Below are 21076 nucleotides of genomic sequence, written 5' to 3'. Positions count from 1 at the left end.
ATAGTTAGTGGGAAGCAGCCGCATAGCACAGGGAGATCAGCTCTGTGCTTTGTGTCCACCTAGAGGGGTGGGATGGGGAGGGTGGGAGGGAGGGAGACGCAAGAGGGAAGAGATATGGGAACATATGTATATGTATAACTGATTCACTTTGTTGTAAAGCAGAAACTAACACACCATTGTAAAGCAATTATACTCCAATAAAGATGTTAAAAACAAAAAATAAAGAAAAAATAAAGAAAAAAGTTGAATGAATGGTAATTTAAAACAAAAAAAGAATGGCCATCATCAGAAAATCTAGAAACAATAAATGCTGGAGAGAGTGTGGAGAAAAGGGAACCCTCTTGCACTGCTGGTGGGAATGTAAATTGATACAGCCACTATGGAGAACCATATGGAGGTTCCTTAAAAAACTACAAATAGAACTACCATATGACCCAGCAATCCCACTACTGGGCATATACCCTGAGAAAACCATAATTCAAAAAGAGTCATGTACCAAAATGTTCATTGCAGCTCTATTTACAGTGGTCAGGACATGGAAGCAACCTAAGTGTCCATCATCGGATGAATGGATAAAGAAGATGTGGCACATATATACAATGGAATATTACCCTGGGTAGTTTTGAACATTGAATAACATGTAAAGTGTTGAGTACAGTGCCTGGCTTGCGGTGAGCAGTCAGTGTTTTCTCTCTCTCTTCCTTATTAAGAAAAATATTTAATTCATTGGAAATTCCTTCCTTGATTATTATGGATAATGGTAACCGTAATATACTATTATCTATATACTGTTAGTATAATAATCATTTGTTTTACATTAATTTTCAGTTCTTTTCATCCCTTTTGCCTTATCTGATGATCATGTACAATCCTATGAGGTGAACTGGACGTGGATTATAAATAGTGTATCTCCTAGATTGACACTCTGGTCCTGCCTGGGTCACAGCAGTTCAGGGTTATGGAGGTGGAGACAGATCCTGGCATGTACTCAAGGTGCCGCCTGCCAAGCCAGGCTCACCCCCCAGGCAGCCTCATTAACATCCGGGTGTGACATCTAGGTGCCCTTGTTTCCCAGGTAACTCGTTAAGAAAGCCTCATTTTATTTCGTGTGTTATGCGCCCAAATATCTCTCTGTAGCCTGCCATTTAGATTTTCCAAAGGGAGATGTAAGATTACATTTTCTAAAGATTTGTCAACTTTTAAGATTTTTTTTTTACTTGAGAGATTTAAGAAGGGAATGATAAACTTTTTCCTCTGACATTGGCTTTGGGGAGAGTTTGCCAGCCTTATTAGGGTTAACTTGAAATTGATGTCAACTAGTCAGTAAAGGCAAAATAGAGCCCCCCCTTCTCTCTGTAGTCCCTTCCTTCTCTATCTCAGGTGTGGCCTTCTCTATAAACCCTCCCCTGGGGACCATTCTACAGACCCTCCCCCTCCCCCCTCCTCTGCACACCCCCAGCACGTGCGTGCTGTTTACATCTCTAGGCTGCATGTATTTCCTTCTGCTTTGATGTGCAGTTTTTAACTGTACCTCTAGATGTCTAATTCTACCGCTAGACCATCCACTCCAGGTAGCAGGATGCTTCTATTCATTTTTTTATTATCTCAGTGTCTCTCACAGTGCCTAGACTGTAGTAGGTAGTCGGCATATTTCTTTATAGGCACATTCCTTTCACAAAAGCAAATACACACATGCATGATTTGGGAGCAGGGAGTTCCTTGGTTTGAGTCTAGTGGACAGTCACTGTACAGTTACGTGATACCAGGTTATACAGGTGCAACTCAGAGTCTCCGTTAGGTTCATATGCTTTGTACCCTTAAAGGGTGACATTTCCTCGGCAGAGTCCCGTGCCCTGCTCAGACTGTGATGCCGTGGGATGTCTTACTCCCGAGGGGACTTTGGACTCAGGTCCTCCAAAGAGCTGTGCAGCCCTGAGGGGCTCAGCAGAGACCCTGATGCGAGCTCCCTTCAAGATTGGTGTTGGGTACCTGTCACTGCACAGGGCAGCCCCTGAGAACGAGGGGTTCCTTGAGAGGACGGGAGGTGCTGGATTCCGCAGCTGCATCCGAGGCAGCCACACGTGCAGGGGCTGGTGCTGCCGAGGAAGAGCCTAAGCCCCAGACCCGCCCCAAGGCTGTCTGTTGAGTGAGTTGTTGCCAGTGTGAGTTGGGCGTCACCCTTGACATCCAGTGTGGTGGAGAGATTTCCATTCTCCCAGCAAACTTCTCGCTGAGGAGCTAGAACGCTGACTGAAAATTGCAGTCCTGAAACTTCCGGAAGAGGTCACTTAAGGCAGTGCCCTCAAGTCCAGCCTGAGGCCTCAGGGGTCTAGTCGTGACCGTGACACAGCAGGAAATTGTCGCAGACATGTTGGCCCCAGAGTTGAACTCTGAAGAACAGATTGCTTGTCCCTTCCATCTGGTCCTACTCCAGCATCCCCCTGGATGGTTCTCGGCTCCTGACTCCCGAAGAGGAGTTGCTGTTTAAAGCCCATGGCCACACAGCCCGTGTGTGCTGTGCTTCGCAGCATGGGCAGCCACCCTCTCTCTCGGGAGGTTCCAGAGACTCATTCTAGAAGAGAGAATATTCTTGAAGGGGGCTCCCTGTCTCCTAGACTTGGCCATGGAATTGAAAAGGGTCTGTTTATTGAGTTCTCAAAACAGACTTCCTCATCTGTGCCACCTAAGGCGCCAACAGAAGACTGAGAGTCAGCTACCTCCTGCCCTCCACCTTGTCTTTGGTCACATGACCGAAATAGACTTCATCTCCTCCACGTCCTTTCCTCCTTCCTTAGGGAAGCTGATGATGTTGGAGGCCCAGACCTGCTGGACCGGTTACTGGGCCTTAGATTTGTGTTAGTGGCTGTAGCCTGAGCCAGTGAGACTCCACAGACAGGCAGGAGCTCCGAGGGGACATCCCTGCCCTTTGGCCTCCACGGAATGACTCTGCTTGGGAGTTGCTCTTTGTCTGCTGTTTTACCGGGAGGCAAGATGGTGGTGTGGGACAGGAGAGCTGGCAACAGCACTCCTTTCATTTGGACCCCAGCTACCTCTCTGCAGGCTCAGACTCAAGGTCTGGCTTTTCTCTGCAGCTACATTAGCCACAGGTTGCTTGAGAGAACCTGATTTCCCATCATCCTCTCCGCCCGCCTTTCTCAGGGATAAGGTAAAAGTCAAGCATGGTACTCTCCAGCCCATAAAGCTTCTTTCTTCATCTCGACCCCACTTGAGAGGGAGCCTGGCGAGCAAAATCCCATTCTGATGGTCTGCGTCTTTCTCCAACCCTTGGGAAGTGACTGTTTCCCAACATGGATGACCATGTTAATATCCAGTTCCATGACTGACATCTTTGGATTTCGTATGGTTTTATTGTATAAACGGTGGCATTTTTAATCTACAGAAGACTCCCTTTTGTGGCACACATTGAATGTCATCCTTAGACTGTCTGTGTAAAATGCTAGCTCTTAAAATATTAATCTCTAAATGTGCACTCAAGAGTTCATTCAGTTATACCATAGCATCTTTTGAATAAGCAGCGTCATCTAGGTGGCTCTCACTGCATTAAGGGGAAAATGCTTATGGGGCATTGTTTCCTGGGCATGGGATGATGATCTTGCTTTGTTTCCGTTAAGTGTTGCACTGGCATGGTTTTGTTGGACGCTGCTGCAGATTTATCGTCATTCATGCCCAAACCCAAGCATTATCAGTTTTCCCTTCCAGTGCCCAGCCTTAAAAGGTATCATGTCTGGTAGGGACTGTGGATCATAATTATGATAAATGAGAGGCACTTGAAACAGTTCTGTCAAAGCTGATTTGTCAGAGTACTGATTCAGTCCAGAGAGGGAGCAGCCTCTTTATTACTACACCAGCAACCATTTCTCTTTGATTTTTTTTTTTAGGATAATTTCTTTCTTTCTTTTTTTTTTAACATCTTTATTGGAGTATAATTGCTTTACAATGTTGTGTTAGTTTCTGCTTTATAACAAAGTGAATCAGCTATACATATACACATGTTCCCGTACCTGCTCCCTCTTGCATCTCCCTCACACCCTCCCTATCCCACCCCCCTAGGTGGTCAGAAAGCCCTGAGCTGATCTCCCTGTGCTATGCGGCTGCTTCCCACTAGCTATCTGTTTTACATTTGGTAGTGTATATATGTCCATGCCACTCTCTCACTTCGTCTCAGCTTACCCTTCCCCCTCCCTGTGTCCTCAAGTCCATTCTCTAGTAGGTCTGCATCTTTGATTATTTTTTAAACAGCACTTCATTGCCTGGGACCTTTATTTTTCTTTCTCCTGAAAACAGTCTTCAATGGCAGTGTTTTGAAAGAGGTACCTGTATACCTGCTGGCATTTTCTCCCATTTTTCCTTCTTTCTGGGCATTGAAACCCATCTATGGCCCGCCCCGCTGAACGTTTTTATTACCAATGACTGTACTTTTTAAGGAAGTCCAGAATACGTATGTCTGAAGTGATGAAGCAGATAAACTGGGGGTGGGGTGGGGTGGGGGGGTGGAAATTTGCTCTTAGGAAAGGATTTGTCACCTTGAGTCAAGATTCACTTCAGGCTTCCTTCAGATAACCCTCTCCTTGTGCATTTTGTGTTAGTTCATTAGTTAGTTTCATGGCAGCAGAGAGGTGGGGGGAATGGGGAACTCGGGAGCATAAGCTATGGTTTTAGGAGCTCCGTGTCCTGAAAATCCATTAGAGAAGACAGATCTTTCTGTTTTAGCAGAGACCAGTAGCAAAGCAGCACACTGTTGTAATTGATCATAACTCTTCAAGACCATTCGTGCTTAGGTCCCAAATGTTCCAAACTATATGGACCTCACCCCTAGCTGTCCCGTAGCCCTGAAACTTTTACCAGTTGTAAACCAAGGCCTGGAAAAGAGACCATCACTGAAATCTGTGACCCTGGCTTCCCCATCCACACTCTACTCTCCTCTGTGCTCTGAGGCACTCTGTGTGTGTGTGTGTGTGTGTGTGTGTGTGCGTGTGCGCGTGTGCGCGTGTGTGTGCGCGCATTCATTCGTGTCCAACAGTGGCCCTGACCCCTCACTACTTTTCTTGTGGCCAAAGTGCGCATTGGACTTGGAAGTGACGTTCACGGCAGAGGAAGAGATTTTGTTAGCAAAGTTAAGCCAAGCGATCCAGCGAAGGGCCAAAGCCACACTCCCGCTGGCCTCGTGAACACCCACCCCCGCACGCATCTGGTACTGAGGAGCGTGTCCAGGATTTTATTTGAGGCTTCTAAAGTTAATATCACAAATCTTAAACCTCCCAATTTGGGTGCTCGAATATTAAAACCATTTAATGCTGAAGTTTTGCTTTTTGGTTAAATCTCCCTTTGGGGTAGTTCTGGCAGCTTCCTGGGGAAGTTGGAGTTGGTAATTGTCCCACCTCTCTGTCCCTGCCAGCTGTCCCCTCACTTAGGGGCACCTCCGGTTGGCATCTGTGATTTAGTCTGACTTTGTAAATATCACCCTCCAAACCCCATAGCACTTTAGAGAAGAAAGTGGTGGAGGCAGACGTGAACAAGGACACTTACTCAGGAGGCCATGCTTTCCAGCTGGAGAATTCTCTTTTGTTTATATAGAGTGACAAGGAAAAGAGGAAGGGAATGAATGAATGAGTCAGAGAAATGAGGAGGATGAGGAAAAGAACAGGAAAAGAAGGCAGTTGATCAGGGTTCATTGAGCACCCCCTGAGTTCAGAGTTTAAGTTAGATTCTGGGGGAAATAAAAAGAGAAATGTTATAGTTCTCTGATCCATGTCTTGACTGTGCGGTGGGGAGTCCCACGTACCCTCAGACCTGATAAAGTAGCTCAGAATTGCTAAGGAACAACACATCAACAAGTCTGAAGAAATAACTTAGCCCGAGACGAACACATGAATTCTGCAGAGATGAAGAATCATCGGGCCACCCGCATTCAGTGGGAGCAGCTGGAGAAATAGTCCCTGAAGTGAATGCCAAACCCATTTTGAAAGATCAGATGGTGGAAAGAACAGCCAGAGGTCTTACATGATTGGGGGGTGGGCTGGCATGATTGTAGGGCCCACACTTGTGCAAGAATGAAGTTCATTAATTGGAGTGGAGAATCTGTTTTGGAGACTCATAAGATGGAGCTGATGGCATAGGAGGGAGCCAGCGGGAGAATGAGTTTTAAAAAGCCAGAGGGCTTCCCTGGTGGCACAGTGGTTGAGAGTCCGCCTGCCGATGCAGGGGACACGGGTTCGTGCCCCAGTCCGGGAAGATCCCATGTGCCGCTGAGCAGCTGGGCCCGTGAGCCATGGCCGCTGAGCCAGCGCGTCCGGAGACTGTGCTCCGCCAACAGGAGAGGCCACAGCAGTGAGAGGCCCGCGTACCGCAAAGAAAAAAAAAAAACAAAAAACAAAAACAGCCAGGCTGATGGGTTTTAGTTTAGGACGTAATGTGATGGGTATGCACTGTAAGCAGGACCCCTGAGGCTAGGGGCTACCATTCTAAGACTGGATTCTTCCCGAGGACAAAGAATTTGCCTCTTCTTTGCCTCAGCAGTTCATTTTTGGTTTTGCCCGAGTGACCAACCTACTGAGCTTTATCACTTGAGATACTGTGTCACCATAGGAATGTCGAGTATACACCTGTCAAGGCTGTGGGCCTGCCTCTGTGGGGACCTGTCCAGCACGGCTGTCTCAAAATCATCACACCACAAACCCAGATGGAGAATGAAACGCTTCAGCATTCAATCAGGCATTTCTTTAGCGCGCTTGTCTTCAGAGCACGTTCTTCTAGAGGTGCCCCCAAGGCATTGTACCAGCACAGTCATTTTTGAGTTGTACATGTTCGTTTTATAGTGAACATTTTCCTAACAGCTGTGATAAATGAGTGAGAAGATTAGGACCAGCAGGAGTGGCAATGAATAGGATGTGGGTGAGAGGCAGAGATGAAAAGGGGGCACAAAGGAGACCCAGTACAGCCGCTGAGAAGAGGAGGCATATGCCCTGGACGGTGGTAATTTGGACCCTGGGTTTGGGATCTGCTGATGGAGCAAAGGTTGAGAAGTGTGTTAGGAGCAGGGGACAATGGGGCCTCTCCCCTCAACCCTTTCTCTCGGACTCTGAGACACGGAATCACACACACCTCCATCCTACAAACATGCAGGTTTGCCTGAAAAACAGCCGGCTTTTTGTACCCTCGGGCCTAGGGCAGCTGATAGATGCTTTCAGCATCCTCTCAGGAGGAAGGTGGGAAGACAGGCAGGCAGCCAGGAAATCTTGGTGGTTATTAAACTGAGGCTTTGAGGACTTTTTTATTAGCGATGAGACTCAACTCCATAGCGCTAAAGAGTGCAAACTCCTCCTCACTCTCCTTTGCTCAGACCTCCAAAGAGTCTGTTTTATCTGGTGTTTATGTATAACCCAAAATAGATGTGGGCCCGGGAGCCCTGGGGATTGCTGAGGCTTCAGTGTGCTCTTAAGCAAAAGAGGGTTAGCAGCCCCATGGAGGGAAAAAGCACATCCCCTTTTTTGTGCTCACTCCCCCCCCTACCCCCGCTTTCCCATCTCTCATTTGTGACTGGAAGCTCGTTTTGAAGAATGACATCTTAAAGACTTGTTTGTTTTTTCAGTCTGTAAGCATGAAGATTGTAATACTGCAAAGACTTATGCATCACCAAGACTCTAACCTCTGGAACGTTAGTAGGCTGCTTTAAACGGGTTGAATGACTAAACCAGTATAAGCACTTTCTGGTCCTGCCAGCCCAGCAGTCCCCCATTATAAGGAAAGGACTTGGTGAGGTGACTTGTACTCTGTAGATAAGAGGGGACCTGAGTGGAAGGGCTACGGCGATCGGAAGATGAGATGTTGGTAACAGACCAAGTTGTGGTAGAGGCTGCTTTGCCCTGATCCGCCCACATGGCCCCTACAGGATCTTCTGTAGCCTGTATCAGATGTCTGGGTTAAGCATAATCAACAAGTCCATGTGAGTGTTGAACCCATAACTTTGAAGGGGAGCAGAATGTGCCACCCCCCCAAAGATGCCACTTTGGCCTGTGGATTATTTTGAGCTGAAGGCAATCAAGATCCAGCAGCCTCAGGAAAAACTTTTCCCTCTAACTTAACTATCTCAAAGAATTTAGATAGGGGGCCTCTACCAGAAAAAGAGCTATTACCAGAGATAACATATTTATCTGAAGACCTGTCTGCAGGGCAGGGCAAGGCAAACTTCTAATGGCCAAACATCTGCTCTTCTTAATCACCCTGTGAATTCCCTTCCTACACTTTGAAGCCCCAGTTCCCTATCCCATTCCGTAGCTCAGGACAGCATATGAGCCTCGACTGCCTCACTTGCCCTTGAGTCTCACTGTCTTTGTGAACTCCCCTGCATGTGTAATTAAATTTGTTTTTCTCCTATTAATCTGCCTACGTCTCTTATGTTGTTAGCCCAGCCAAAGAACCTAGAAGAGTAGAAGAAAAAAATTTTCCTCCACTCTAGCTTTGACCCCTTAGCACTAAGCGAACTGGTGCCAGTGGTGGCATATTTAAGGCTAATGGTTTCAAGTGAAGAACATCCCTGAGCAAGCAGGCCGGAGGTCTTGGTGCCTTGAAATGCTTGTGAAAAATATAGCGATGCTAATCATTATGATAATGGCATCTTTTTTTTTTCCTGAATGCAAGCATGCTGCTGCTGGCCCACTGTTATTAAGTGTGCCTCCTTCTGTTTATATGGAGTGTTAAAATCTCCAAACTCCTTAAACATGTATCATCTGATCTTTACAACAACTCATACCAAAGATGATTTTAACATTCCCAGTATGTGCTCAGTGTACAGACTTAAGCTGAGCAGCCTTGATTGTCAAGGTCAAGGTTACAGAGATTGGTAAGTGACAGAGCAGGACCAAGGCCACATCTCCAGCATCCAGGTGCTGCCCTCCTTCTTGTCCCATGCTTTGCTGCTGTTGCTGCTTGGGCGTGTTCTAGTGGTAAGGGCAGCTGGGCTGAGCCATTCATGCTCTTTTAGCCTCTTCCGCAGGAAGGAAGATAGAGCTTTGGGGGAGCTAGAGTTTGGGTTTTGGTTTATGAGGGTAGAGTTGAATCTTTCTCTAGGATGGAAGTTATAGACTTAGGTTCATCAGCACAGTACTTCAGCCCACTGAGCTACTGCCTTCGTGGAATGAAAAGATTAATTTTTAAAAAAATGTTGGCATCTAATTACATGAACCTAGAATTTTAAATGTAGACTAAATATAGCCGGATTTTAATCTCTGTTTTATAAATTCCACAGTATTTTGTGGCCAAATAGGACATAACATTTTTAATAGGCAATTTTTCGGAGTTGCATACAAAACTTTTAGCCAGCATCTTTCAGTAAAGGAGCTGAGAATCAGCCCGGCTCAGATGTGCCCTCTGCTTTGAAAGTGGACCTCTCTTAGCCTCTGGAGATGATAAGGTCTGCAGATGCCCATTAACCAACTGCTGGTTTTAACTTATTAAAATCCCATTATGATCTGTACTGGGCAGAAAGATATTAAAAGTAAATTATACTTTCTGCGTGCATCTTCCTTTGAAAACTTTTAATAAGTTAATACATAGTTTAGTTCCTTTGTGAGAGCTGAACACCAGACCTTTGTCCACTACCTAGAGGATGGGGATTTGACTGGTGGCTCATCACTGGGCTGTCAGAAAGAGAACTCAGATGTGGGCCAAGGCCAAAGCCAGAGCCAGGGTCCGGTTGCGGGAGCCACTGCCCGTGAGAGCTGGGTTTAGGAGAGCACGGCCACCTCTGCAGAGAACTCTAAGCAGGAACTCATCTCAGAGCCCAGCTGAAGCCAAGGTGTGGTCACCTTACCACCAATGAGACACAGCCAGAAGTCCTCCCTTCCCAGCCACTAAAGACTCTAGTGTTTAAAAGGCTGGTACTTGTCATTTTTGAAATCTCTCGAGGTTGGGATATGTCTGGAGCTTTGGGGCTGCATGATCTTTGATAGGGGAAGTAGGTTTACAAAGTGTGGGGAGACTTCAGAGCCGTGAGATGTCTGTATTCTTTGGGAATGGGTGTCTTCCGAAGTCTCCCCAATAATGAGAGCAGGTCGGTGTAATCCCTCCTTGTTTCCTAATCTTTCATAATGGGTCTGTGACAGTGTGACAGTTTATCACAAATGTAAAAGCTATTGGAGATTATGAAAAGTAAATGAAAATTATATTGTTAGGTATTTAAATACTGTTGACTAGTAACTATATAATAACACATGCATGCATACACATACACACACACACACACACACATATGTAGAACTGCCTAAAAGAATTTTACAGTTTAGCTGAAATGACCATCATAATAGAAAAGACATCTTTTGATGAATAACTGTTCAATTCAGTGGTACAAACAGTAGGTTCTCTGGGTTAAATAGAGAGTGGGAATATTTAAAAGAGACTTCCTGGAGGAGTTGGGAAACCAGAGAGGATGGAGGATGTGAAAATGGTATGAGCAAAGGCACAGAAGTGTGAAAGCCCCATTTGTTCAGGATTTCAGGATTTTTCAAGAGAACTAGTGGGAAATAGGGTAGCAAGATAAGGCAGAGCTGGAATAGGATGTCGGCCACTGCCTGCCCCACAGCCCAGCCAAGTAATAGGTAAGTGAAGATGGGAAGTCAGCAGCTTCAACTCAATCCATGGGACAATAAAAACCAATTCTTCCAGTATCTTAGGTGCCTCATCCTCTTACCTCACTAGGGTCTGGGGTTCGTGACAAAGGGTTTGAAAATAACATGGCAAGCCAGGAAGCTATTAGGTAGGTCCTGGAAAAAAAAGAGAGCATTGTGATTTTAAGAGTAATGTCTTTAAAAAATTTTTTTAAATTTGTTTTACATCTTTATTAGAGTATCATTGCTTTACAATGCTGTGTTAGCTTCTGCTGTGTAACAGTGAATCAGCTATATGTATACATGTATCCCCATATCTCCTCCCTCTTGCGTCTCCCTCCCACCCTCCCTATCCCACCTCTCTAGGGGGTCACATAGCACCCAGCTGATCTCCCTGTGCTATGCATCTGCTTCCCACTAGCTATTTTACATTTGGTAGTGTCTAGTTATCAATGCTACTCTCTCACTTCGTCCCAGCTTCCCCTTCCCCCTCCCCGTGTCCTCAAGTCCATTCTCTATGTCTGCATCTTTATTCCTGTCCTGCCCCTAGGTTCATCAGAACCATTTTTGTTTTCTTAGATTCCATATATATGTGTTAGCATATGGTATTTGTTTTTCTCTTTCTGACTTACTTCACTCTGTATGACAGTCTCTAGGTCCATCCACCTCACTACAAATAACTCAGTTTTGTTTCTGTTTTATGACTGGGACTTACATTATATTTTATTTTTATATATAATATAGTATAATTATATATTATATATAATATAGTATATATTATATACTGTATTGTATTATATTTATATTCCATTGTGTATATGTGCCACATCTTCTTTATCCATTCGTCTGTCAATGGACATTTAGGTTGCTTCCACGTCCTGGCTATTGTAAATAGTGCTGCAGTGAACATTGTGGTACATGTCTCTCTTTGAATTATGGTTTTCTCTGGGTATATGCCCAGTAGTAGGATTGCTGGGTCATATGGTAGTTCTATTTTTAGATTTTTAAGGAACCTCCAGACTGTTCTCCATAGTGGCTGTATCAATTTACATTCCCACGAACAGTGCAAGAGGGTTTCCTTTTCTCCACACCCTCTCCAGCATTTATTGTGACCACGTGGATCTCACCACCCCTGTCCCAACTGTGAGACATACTTGAGTTGTTTTTCAGAGTGGGTATGAGGGAAATAGATACTTTCTTCTCCCTTCACGTATGCCTACTACTCAGCAACAAGCCCCAGCCATCAACCTCTTACACTTAACTTTTGACATAGACATCTGCAGGATGCCTGCCTGGACAAGACAGCAGATGGGACAGAAGGAATTTATTTAGTCTGTTTAAAAATGGAACTTGTAACTCTGGCTTTCTGGCACAGAGCTTCTTGGCCTAAACTCCTTTGTAAATAATGAGCATCTTTCTTCAGTTAATAAAATACTGGTGGATGTTTCTGTGGAGACCGCTTTGAAGATTTGGTTGAATCAGAGGAACATATCACCAAGAGATGCTCCCATTACAGTAAATGGCTTCATAGAACACAGGCCTAGGGGTTCTGAAAGTAGAACATTCTAGGTACGGATTCCACCTCTCCCATGTAAAATAGGGCTGGTCCTTGCAAAGTTGTGTAAGTGATTAGAAACAGTTTATATAAAGTACCTGGTACATGGATATTCAGTAGAGGGTAGACGTTATAAATAACATCTAGATTTTATATAGGTTCCTCCTCCTGAGTTGGAGGTTTGCTATGTTGCATTAATTCTGTTAGATGGTTTTAAATTAATAAGGTGGCACAGATGGATGGTAACTACCTCAGGCAACATTCTCTGCAAGCAGTGACCCCACGAAGCCAGCCTGGCAGGGGCAGGCCCTGTGCACACTCAAGCTCACAGAGTCACTGACAGGAAAAAAAAATCTTTTTATTTTTGCTTTGCTGAGAAGGTGGTACTGAATGCTTTCTTCCACTGGGAAATCAATTTCAGTGTGCAGTGGATCTAAGTAAGTGAGGTCGTACTACTGCTTTTCTAAAAGAGACACATATTTCTGTTTTTATTAATCATGGAACTGACACAAGCCTGGTAGAACCTGTAAAAGGAAACATGCTCTCTCTCCTTCTTGCTGTATCTACTGCCTTCTAGAAATTAAGAGAGAAGAAGGGATTTTTGTCTTCCAGTCTGGAAACCATACCCTCTTCTGGTTCAAAACAAGCAAGAAACCTCACGTCCTTGGAGACCTGCCATATATGAGTTTCTGGAGTAAAAGGAATTTTCAGAGATTTTTGTCGGCTGTCACTTTTGAAGGCAAAGTAACAAAGCCATGATGCTAAGAGATGCCTGAAAAGCTGTGCATGTAATTATGGGGCTAGATGCTTCCTTGTCACAAGCTTGAAAACATGTTCTTTTAGGAGTTGAATCTAATATTAAGGACCACTGATGTGGACGTTGCGAGGTTTTTATTCTATACTGGGGTTTTCTGATATATATAGTGCAGCTCACTTTAATGTAGTGAGATACAACAAAAATCTCAACATAAAACACACCAGTGTTGGATGAGAAGAGTATTAGGATCAGAATTAACTTGTTTTATAAAATGATTATCTGTAAAGTTTCTGTAAACAGCAATTATTCCTTATCCTTTTGTACTTGGTTTGACCACCCCATTTTTTTTTAACATGCAACCTTCTTACACACAGAACTGATTGTATGAAGTGGAGTATAGCCTCATGGAGCTCCATGATGGGTCAGTGGTTACCTTCATGCAGGTAGGAGACTGCAGAGGTTTGTGGTCCATTTTTTGCCTCTGCTGAGTATTCTACAACAATAACCAAGCAGCCTGTAGGGGGCAGCAGAATGCCAAATAAAACACCTGCTCCTGGGCTGTCAGGCTTTTCTGGCTCACTGCCTGCCCCGTCTTGGTCCATGATGCAGCACCCACCCCCCTCCCCTTTGCCTGGCAAAATTCATCCTCTAGGCCTTGCCAGGGTGGGGACCTTTACCATTAAGCCTCCCATAACCCACTCGCCTCCACGGACCCTGTTCTCCTCCACACTCTGAAGCCCTCGTGGTATACTTTGTACCGTATCATATAGCAAACAAGTACCATATCAGCTTACTGATGGGACTTGTTTGCTATTGTTTCACAACCAGCTATCCTGTCCTTTGGGCAGGAACAACGTCTTATGTCTCTGGGTTGCTCATAATGCCAGGACTGCCCTAGAGGCCTAAATAAATGCTTGACGGCAGATGGAGGATTCCTTAGTCGGTAGTGAGTGCTTGATGCGTATTTCCTAACTTGATTGTCAAGATGGTCTTGTCTGTGCACAAGAGAAAGTATTTTCTTTGCTTCGCTTGTTTCTGAAATACCTACACTCTCACATGCTTTCCGGTTTGTTTCAGATTGGGATGTAAGATAGGAGGACTTTCAAAATAAACCCAGAGGTGTAATGGAAAACATTAACTCTGGTGCCATAGTTGCAGATTTGCATCTAGGCTCTTCCCCTTCTCAGCCCGTTTTTCTCACCCAGATAGTGGGGCTAGCTAAGCTGATCACATAAGCTACCATCTAACCTGGAGCACCTTTGAAAGTGAGGGAGGACATTTAAAAATACTTACAGTCACATAGTCTTTAGAAGTATTTATTGACTGGGGAATGGTTTTTATTTTGTATTTTTTGGCTTGCCTATAAAACTGTTCTATTCGAAAATGATTTTAAGAATAACATTTCTGACAAAATATTAAAATAATATATAGACAAGACAACTTGTCCATGGATGCTAGAACAGCATATGGTGTTTCAAAGAATCAAGCTGGGTGATCCATGGAAAGTGTCTAGTGCCGTGCCTGGGACACACTGTGTATTCAGGAAATGATGAGTTGCTTCTCCTTCGTGAAGAAGGTTGGACAAAGAAGCACTGACCAGCAGTAAACAAAGGCCTATGGGCTTTTTAAAAAAGGCTGCTGTAAGGAGGGTTTGTTCCTAGTTGTCCAGATCCTGACAACCCAAGATGTGAGTTTTGCCCAACTCTAGCAGGAACATACTGATTGAAGAACATGGCTCTGTGGGTATGTAGTCAGATAGCTGTCTCAGCAGTAGAGAACATACCCGAGGGATGGCTGTACCTTTCGGGTGATAAGTCGGCTGCCCTGTGAGCACAGAGCTCTTCTCTTCGCTTGCGAATTCGTTCCGGCTTCTGGGCAACTTCCCGGGAAAGCTCGAGGATCTGGCCTTGGCACCCCTCTTCTGCAGGAGCTGTCCTGCCGTTTAGGGGCCTGAATTCAGCAATTGTGCTTAAATACTGGGTTTACCAGAAACTTAATAGTTTGAGCTGTAAAATACATACCTGCCTTGAAGTCTGGTGTCCTCATGTAACCAGAAACTTAATTGCCATTCTGTGAGTGAGCTTCTAGGGTTGGGTGCATCCCTTTTAGAAACTCTAAATTCAATACCCCTCACCCTGCCTCCTATAAGTGCTATTTTACTCTAGTAATGAGAGCTCTTTAGCCTGTGTGTTCATTTAAGCTAAAACCCCTCAGAGCTGAGGTTTATGTATTGCCACCTCCGTGTGTGATGGAGAATTCAGGGAGTGCTCTGTGGCTTCCTGGAAGTCAGGAAGGGTCTGCCCACGGTGAATAGCAACGTGTGATGGGAGAATCAAGCCCGGGACCAAGTGGTATTGCCGGGACAGCCCTCCGCATGGTTCCTAACAGCCTCTTCTGTCTCTAGGTATGTGTACATTCCAGCGGGCGGGTCCCAGCACGGCCTGCTAGGGACACTGTTTTCCACTGCGATGACATTTGCGTTTGTGAGCTTCTGGCATGGTGGGAATGACTACCTCTGGTGCTGGGCAACACTCAACTGGCTGGGAGTCACCGTGGAGAGCGGAGTCCAGAGGCTTGTGCAGGCGCCGCATGTCCAGGACAGCTTGGTGAGCTGGGTCCTTGCTTGTGCAGTAGGGAAAGCCAAGCTCGGTGGACTGGGTTTGGGAGGGAAGGTGGTCATCACATTTACCCCATTGTGGGCCATTCCTGCTAGATTGGTTCAAAACTCGTGTGCCCAGAGGTAGGACAGCTGAAAAAGAGGCTTCTGTAGCTATTTTTTCAAAATAAATGTTTTATCTATAAAAGTAATACATATTTATTATATGAGAATTAGAAAATTCAGACAAGTGTAAGGAAAGAAAAAAGTCTCCTCAAGAGAAACCACTGTTAATACCCATTCTTCTAAATTTTTTCTCTCTCTCTCTCTACACACACACACACACACACACACACACACACACACACACACACACACACCATTTAAAACATGCTGTTATACTAGAGATACAGTTGTATCAGGACCCCTTTCTTTGTCATCAAATGCATTTCTAACAACCCTTTTTAATGGCTTCATAGAATTCCATTATGTGGATGTGTCATAACTTATTTAATTAGTCTCCTATTATTAACATATTGTTCCAGTTTTTTTGCAGTTACCAGTTGCATTGAGATGACTATCATAACCATGATGCATTCTTCAGTGTAACATTGCTAAGTTAAAGGTTTTTCTCACTTTTAAGTTTTGCCATACATACTGCTTACCTGTTTCTTAACTGCCCTGTAGACAAAGTTTGCCAATTTACATTCCTACCCAACAGTGCCTGAGAATGCCCTTGCCAATACTGAGTAGTACTGGTAGTTTTAATCGTTGCTATTTTGATAAGTTTTAGTAGCATAAAAATCAGGTAAGGATTTAAGACACATTCTCACTCTATAGGCAAATGATTTGGAAAATTAAGCATTTTTCTTTACACACATATTTTAAGTGATTTTAAACTATGAGCAAGTGTTTTATCGTGTAAATGTGGCATAGTATGTATTAGAATCTTATAGGAAATCATCAATTCTGAATATGCAGCAATATTCCGATAACCCTGAAAAAAGTATCTAAAAAGAAATATGCTAGCATCAGTGTTTATGGCAGGCAGTAAAACACAAGAAATTTACTGGGAAATGATTAATGTGGGTAAATTCCCCCCGTATTTGCAACTAAAGCAAATGTATTTCAAAAAGCCAACATCACCAAAATATAATACATTTGAGTGTTTTTCTATAAAGATAGCCATAGTACAAGTGGACAGTTGTTTCAATAAAAACTGATACAAAGCACATAGCAAAAATAACACCCCTGAAGGAATTTAAATATGTTTATGTATGTTTACAGATAAGTATTTTATTCAGTACTAGTACCCAGCAATCAGCAGGAAAGAAATGTCAGTGAATTCCAGTAGAAAGTGGAATTTCAATGAAAGTCATGGCTTTGTAACACAAAGAAAAACTATAAAAGGTGGTATCATAAAGGTTACAAACTTCACCCTCAAATCTAAGTAGTCTTCCCCAAAGTGGGAAACCCAGTCATCAGCCATGAAAGCCAGAAAATTCTTTTCAGCCCCGGCTGAAGCCCTATAACACATTTCCATGTTCCCTCATGAAGGGTCTGACATTAACCTTGAACTTAATCTTAAGCAGAGCTCCGTAGACTTTGAGCCATGGCTTACATTACTAAGAAATCTAAAGAATCTAAAATATTAAAGGAGCAAGCCATACTGTGCAATGTAGTGTATGGCTTGTTAATTTTGGTTAAAAATGAAGGAAGGCAGTGAAAAGACATGCTCACAGGATGAAGCCCTTGAATGTCTGCTCTGCCCCATCACAGCTCATTCCAGGACCTTCACATGTTCACCTCATTTGAGCTTCCATCCACAATTCAAGCTCCCAGGTGTATAGTAATTTGTGAACATGCATTTTTTTGGTGAGATATATGTCTTGTATATTGCAAACGTGGTGTTTAGTTTACATATTTATTGAGCAAGAACACATTTTGTAAAACCTACTTTTATCACCTGTCTTGCATCCTGACAGCCTGGTGGTTGGCTATGGCTGTTTAGACTAGGAGCTCCTTGAGCACAAGGTCAGGACCCCATTATCACTTATATCCCCAATGGTTAGCTGCGTGTCTGAGTTAGCCTCAGTAAGTCAGTACACAATTAATGCTTCCAAATTGGGTTCTTTAGTTCTTCTTCCACTTGTCCGCTTAAGGACTTTTTCTCCATTACTCTGCTTCTTATACAGTTCACAGATTCTGTTTTCTTTCAGAAAAACATGGCTGGTGTTCCAGATGTACACAGCCTTTTGAATAAATTGTTTCCCCACTTGGGTTACATCCTTCCCTCTCTTTCATGAATCCATTTCCCATTCATTTTTAAAATTGAGATACAATATTATTGTACAATATTATATGTTACAGGTGTACAGCATAGTGATTCACAGTTTTAAAGGTTACACTCCATTTATAGTTATTGTAAAATATTGGCTATAAATTTACCATTCTTTTGTCAAAATCCAAATAAGCACTTAATGCCTCCTTGGTACTTAATTTCATCGGATTTTAGTCTCCCCAGTTGATCTGATAGTATTTTAAAAATGTGGGCTCTCTCCCCATGCCTTTCATCCTTCATCTGTTATTTATTTTTTTTTATGATGGATTGAAAGATATCTGAATAACAAGGATTATCATTACTTCTTTTCCCATATCTTCTTCATCTTCAACCTCAAAGCCTTGTCTGGGACACAAAATACAGTAGGATTCTATTTCTTGGTGACAGTTGAATACGCACTGAAAGACCAGTCGGAGCTGAGTGTTGTAAATAGGAAGCCCTCTGACGTTCTAGCCAAGGCTTTCCCATAGAACTTTATGCAGCAGTGGAAATGTCCATCGTGTTGTCCGATACAAGTAGTCACGAGCCACACTGAGTACTTGAAATGCACCTAGCATCACTGAGAAACTAGTTTTTAAATTTATTTAACTTTAATTAATTTGAATCTAAGTAGCCCCTTTGTGGCTAGTGGCTTCCATTTTGAACAATACAGTTCTGGAACATACCCCTTTTCTTAAAAAAAAAAAAAAAAAAAAAGTAAAAGAATATAGTGTTTGACTCTGCTATGGTATAGAATGATTTTTATTACTGATGTGGTGCCTTGTGTATCCAGCTGGCTACTGAACCTCTCCACTTGAACATCTCACAGATATCTCAGACTTAACACGCGTAATACTGACCTCGTGGACCCCCGTCCCCCAATAATTCCAGTTAGCTCCTTTGCCTCTAGCATTCTCTATTTCTACAAAAGCCACCGTCATCTTTCTAGTCACTCAAGGCCAAAACCATCAAGTTATCCTTTGTACCTCCCTCTCTCCCAGTTCTACCTGTATGTACTGTACGTTCTGCCTCCGAGGTAGATCTTAATTTTAAAAAATTGTTTCCATTTCCACTGAATCATCCTAACCCCACTGTTATCATTTCTTGCCCAGTCTACCACGTAGCTTTGAACTGGTCTCCCTGCTTCCACTTTTGCCTTCTTCAGTTCATTATTCTCATAGTACTAAGTGATGCTTCTCAATGAAAACCTAACCAACCGTGTTGTTATCCTTAAAATCCTTAGTGGCATATATACCATTTTCCTGGGGCTCAGTCCACAATATTTAAGATGACCTATAAGGCCTTGGCTGACTTCGATCTTGCTACCTCTCTCCATCCTCTCTGCCTCTCTCCCCTCGCACCCTGTCCTTCCTTCTGTTCGCTTACATACCTGGGCCCTCCAGCCCCAGCTCCCTCGCACCGGCTCTTCCATCTCTAGAATGCTGTTGCCCCTTTCCCTCCTATTTCATCCGTCAGATTTCACCTTCAATGACAGCTTGTTTGGGTAACCTTTACTGACCCTCCTAAGTCAATCAGGTCCCAGTTAGTAACTCATTTGGGGCACCTTGTACGTGGCCTCTTCTGTTGTACCTATCACAGTTAACAATGAAATTTTTTTATACAATAACTTGTTTAATCCTTAGCTCCCTCACCAGACTGTAAGCCTCATGAAATCAGAGATCTGTATCCTTGACGCATAGCATGATGCCTAGTGTAGAGTAAGCATGCGGTACATACTTGCTGAATGAATGAGTGAATATATTTTCTGACTTTACTGAGGGGCATATAAGAGGAAATAAGCTTACACAGCAGCATGAAGAATATAGATGGAATACTGGAAGAACTCACTAAGGCTGAGGCTTATTGAACATTATATAGGGAGACTGTTTAGTAGCAGGGTAGACACTAATTGGTCTAGTGATGGCAAAATGCTAATTGGTCTAGTGATGCACAAAATATATACAGAGGAAAGAAAAGGGTAGGGAGGAGTTAGCCTTCCTGGTACCCTGCTGTTTTATGAGATGGGGGATGATTGGCTGTGACTCACCGATGCCCAGAGCTGTAGGAAGCTGACAAAAGGCATTTTCACAAGGCACCAAGCAGGGTGGATGAAGAGGAGTTAGTGCTAAAGCAGCATGCTTTTTCTCTGTACAAGTACTCTCCCGGGGAGCTAGAATTTGTGTTCAGCATAGAAATCTTTTAATAAGTGGAAACATTTTGAAGCATCAGTAGAGAGACACTACTTCTTGCCAATTCTCGATTTGATCTCTCCTTTTTTTTTTTTTAAACATCTTTATTGGAGTATAATTGCTTTAAATGGTGTGTTAGTTTCTGCTTTATAACAAAGTGAATCAGTTATACATATACATACGTCCCCATATCTCTTCCCTTGGGCGTCGCCCTCCCTCCCACCCTGCCTATCCCACCCCTCTAGGTGGTCACAAAGCACCGAGCTGATCTCCCTGTGCTATGTGGCTGCTTACATTTGGCAGTGTATATATGTCCATGCCACTCTCTCACTTGGTCCCGGCTTACCCTTGCCCCTCCCCATATCCTCAAGTCCATTCTCTAGTAGGTCTGCATCTTTACTCTCATCTTGCCTCTAGGTTCTTCACGACCGTTTTTTTTTTTTTAGATTCCATATATATGTGTTAGTGTATGGTATTTGTTTTTCTCTTTCTGACTTACTTCACTCTGTATGACAGACTCTCGGTCCATCCACCTCACTACATATACCTCAATTTCGTTTCTTTTTATGGCTGAGTAATATTCCATTGTATATATGTGCCACATCTTCTTTATCCATTCATCTGTCGTTGGACACTTAGGTTGCTTCCATGTCCTGGCTATTGTAAACAGAGCTGCAATGAACATTATGGTGCACGACTCTTTTTGAATTATGGTTTTCTCAGCGTATATGCCCAGTAGTGGGATTGCCGGGTCATATGATAGTTCTATGTTTAGTTTTTTAAGGAACCTCCATACTGTTCTCCATAGTGGCTGTAGCAATTTACATTCCCAGCAAAAGTGCAAGAGGGTTCCCTTTTCTCCACACCCTCTCCAGCATTTATTGTTTCTAGATTTTTTGATGATGGCCATTCTGACCAGTGTGAGATGATATCTCATTGTACTTTTGATTTGCATTTCTCTAATGATTATTGATGTTGAGCATTCTTTCATGTGTTTGTTGGCAATCTGTATATCTTCTTTGGAGAAATATCTATTT

At 43.5% G+C, this 21076-nt stretch overlaps 1 protein-coding gene across 1 annotated transcript in view; it reads left to right on the top strand.

The window, feature by feature from the left end:
• The window catches only part of HHAT (hedgehog acyltransferase), a 364592-nt gene that overhangs the window by 259652 nt on the left and 83864 nt on the right, over positions 1–21076 (top strand). Inside the window, exons 12-13 of the mRNA XM_055084098.1 lie at positions 13309–13377; positions 15339–15540. Coding sequence (XP_054940073.1) covers positions 13309–13377; positions 15339–15540 — 271 coding nt within the window. The remainder of the gene's footprint in view (positions 1–13308; positions 13378–15338; positions 15541–21076) is intronic.

Source organism: Physeter macrocephalus, chromosome 4 (genome assembly GCF_002837175.3).
Source record: "Physeter macrocephalus isolate SW-GA chromosome 4, ASM283717v5, whole genome shotgun sequence".
Classification (NCBI taxonomy): domain Eukaryota; kingdom Metazoa; phylum Chordata; class Mammalia; order Artiodactyla; family Physeteridae; genus Physeter; species Physeter macrocephalus.
Note: the sequence above shows the minus strand (reverse complement) of the source record. Positions and strands in the feature narration are given on the sequence as shown.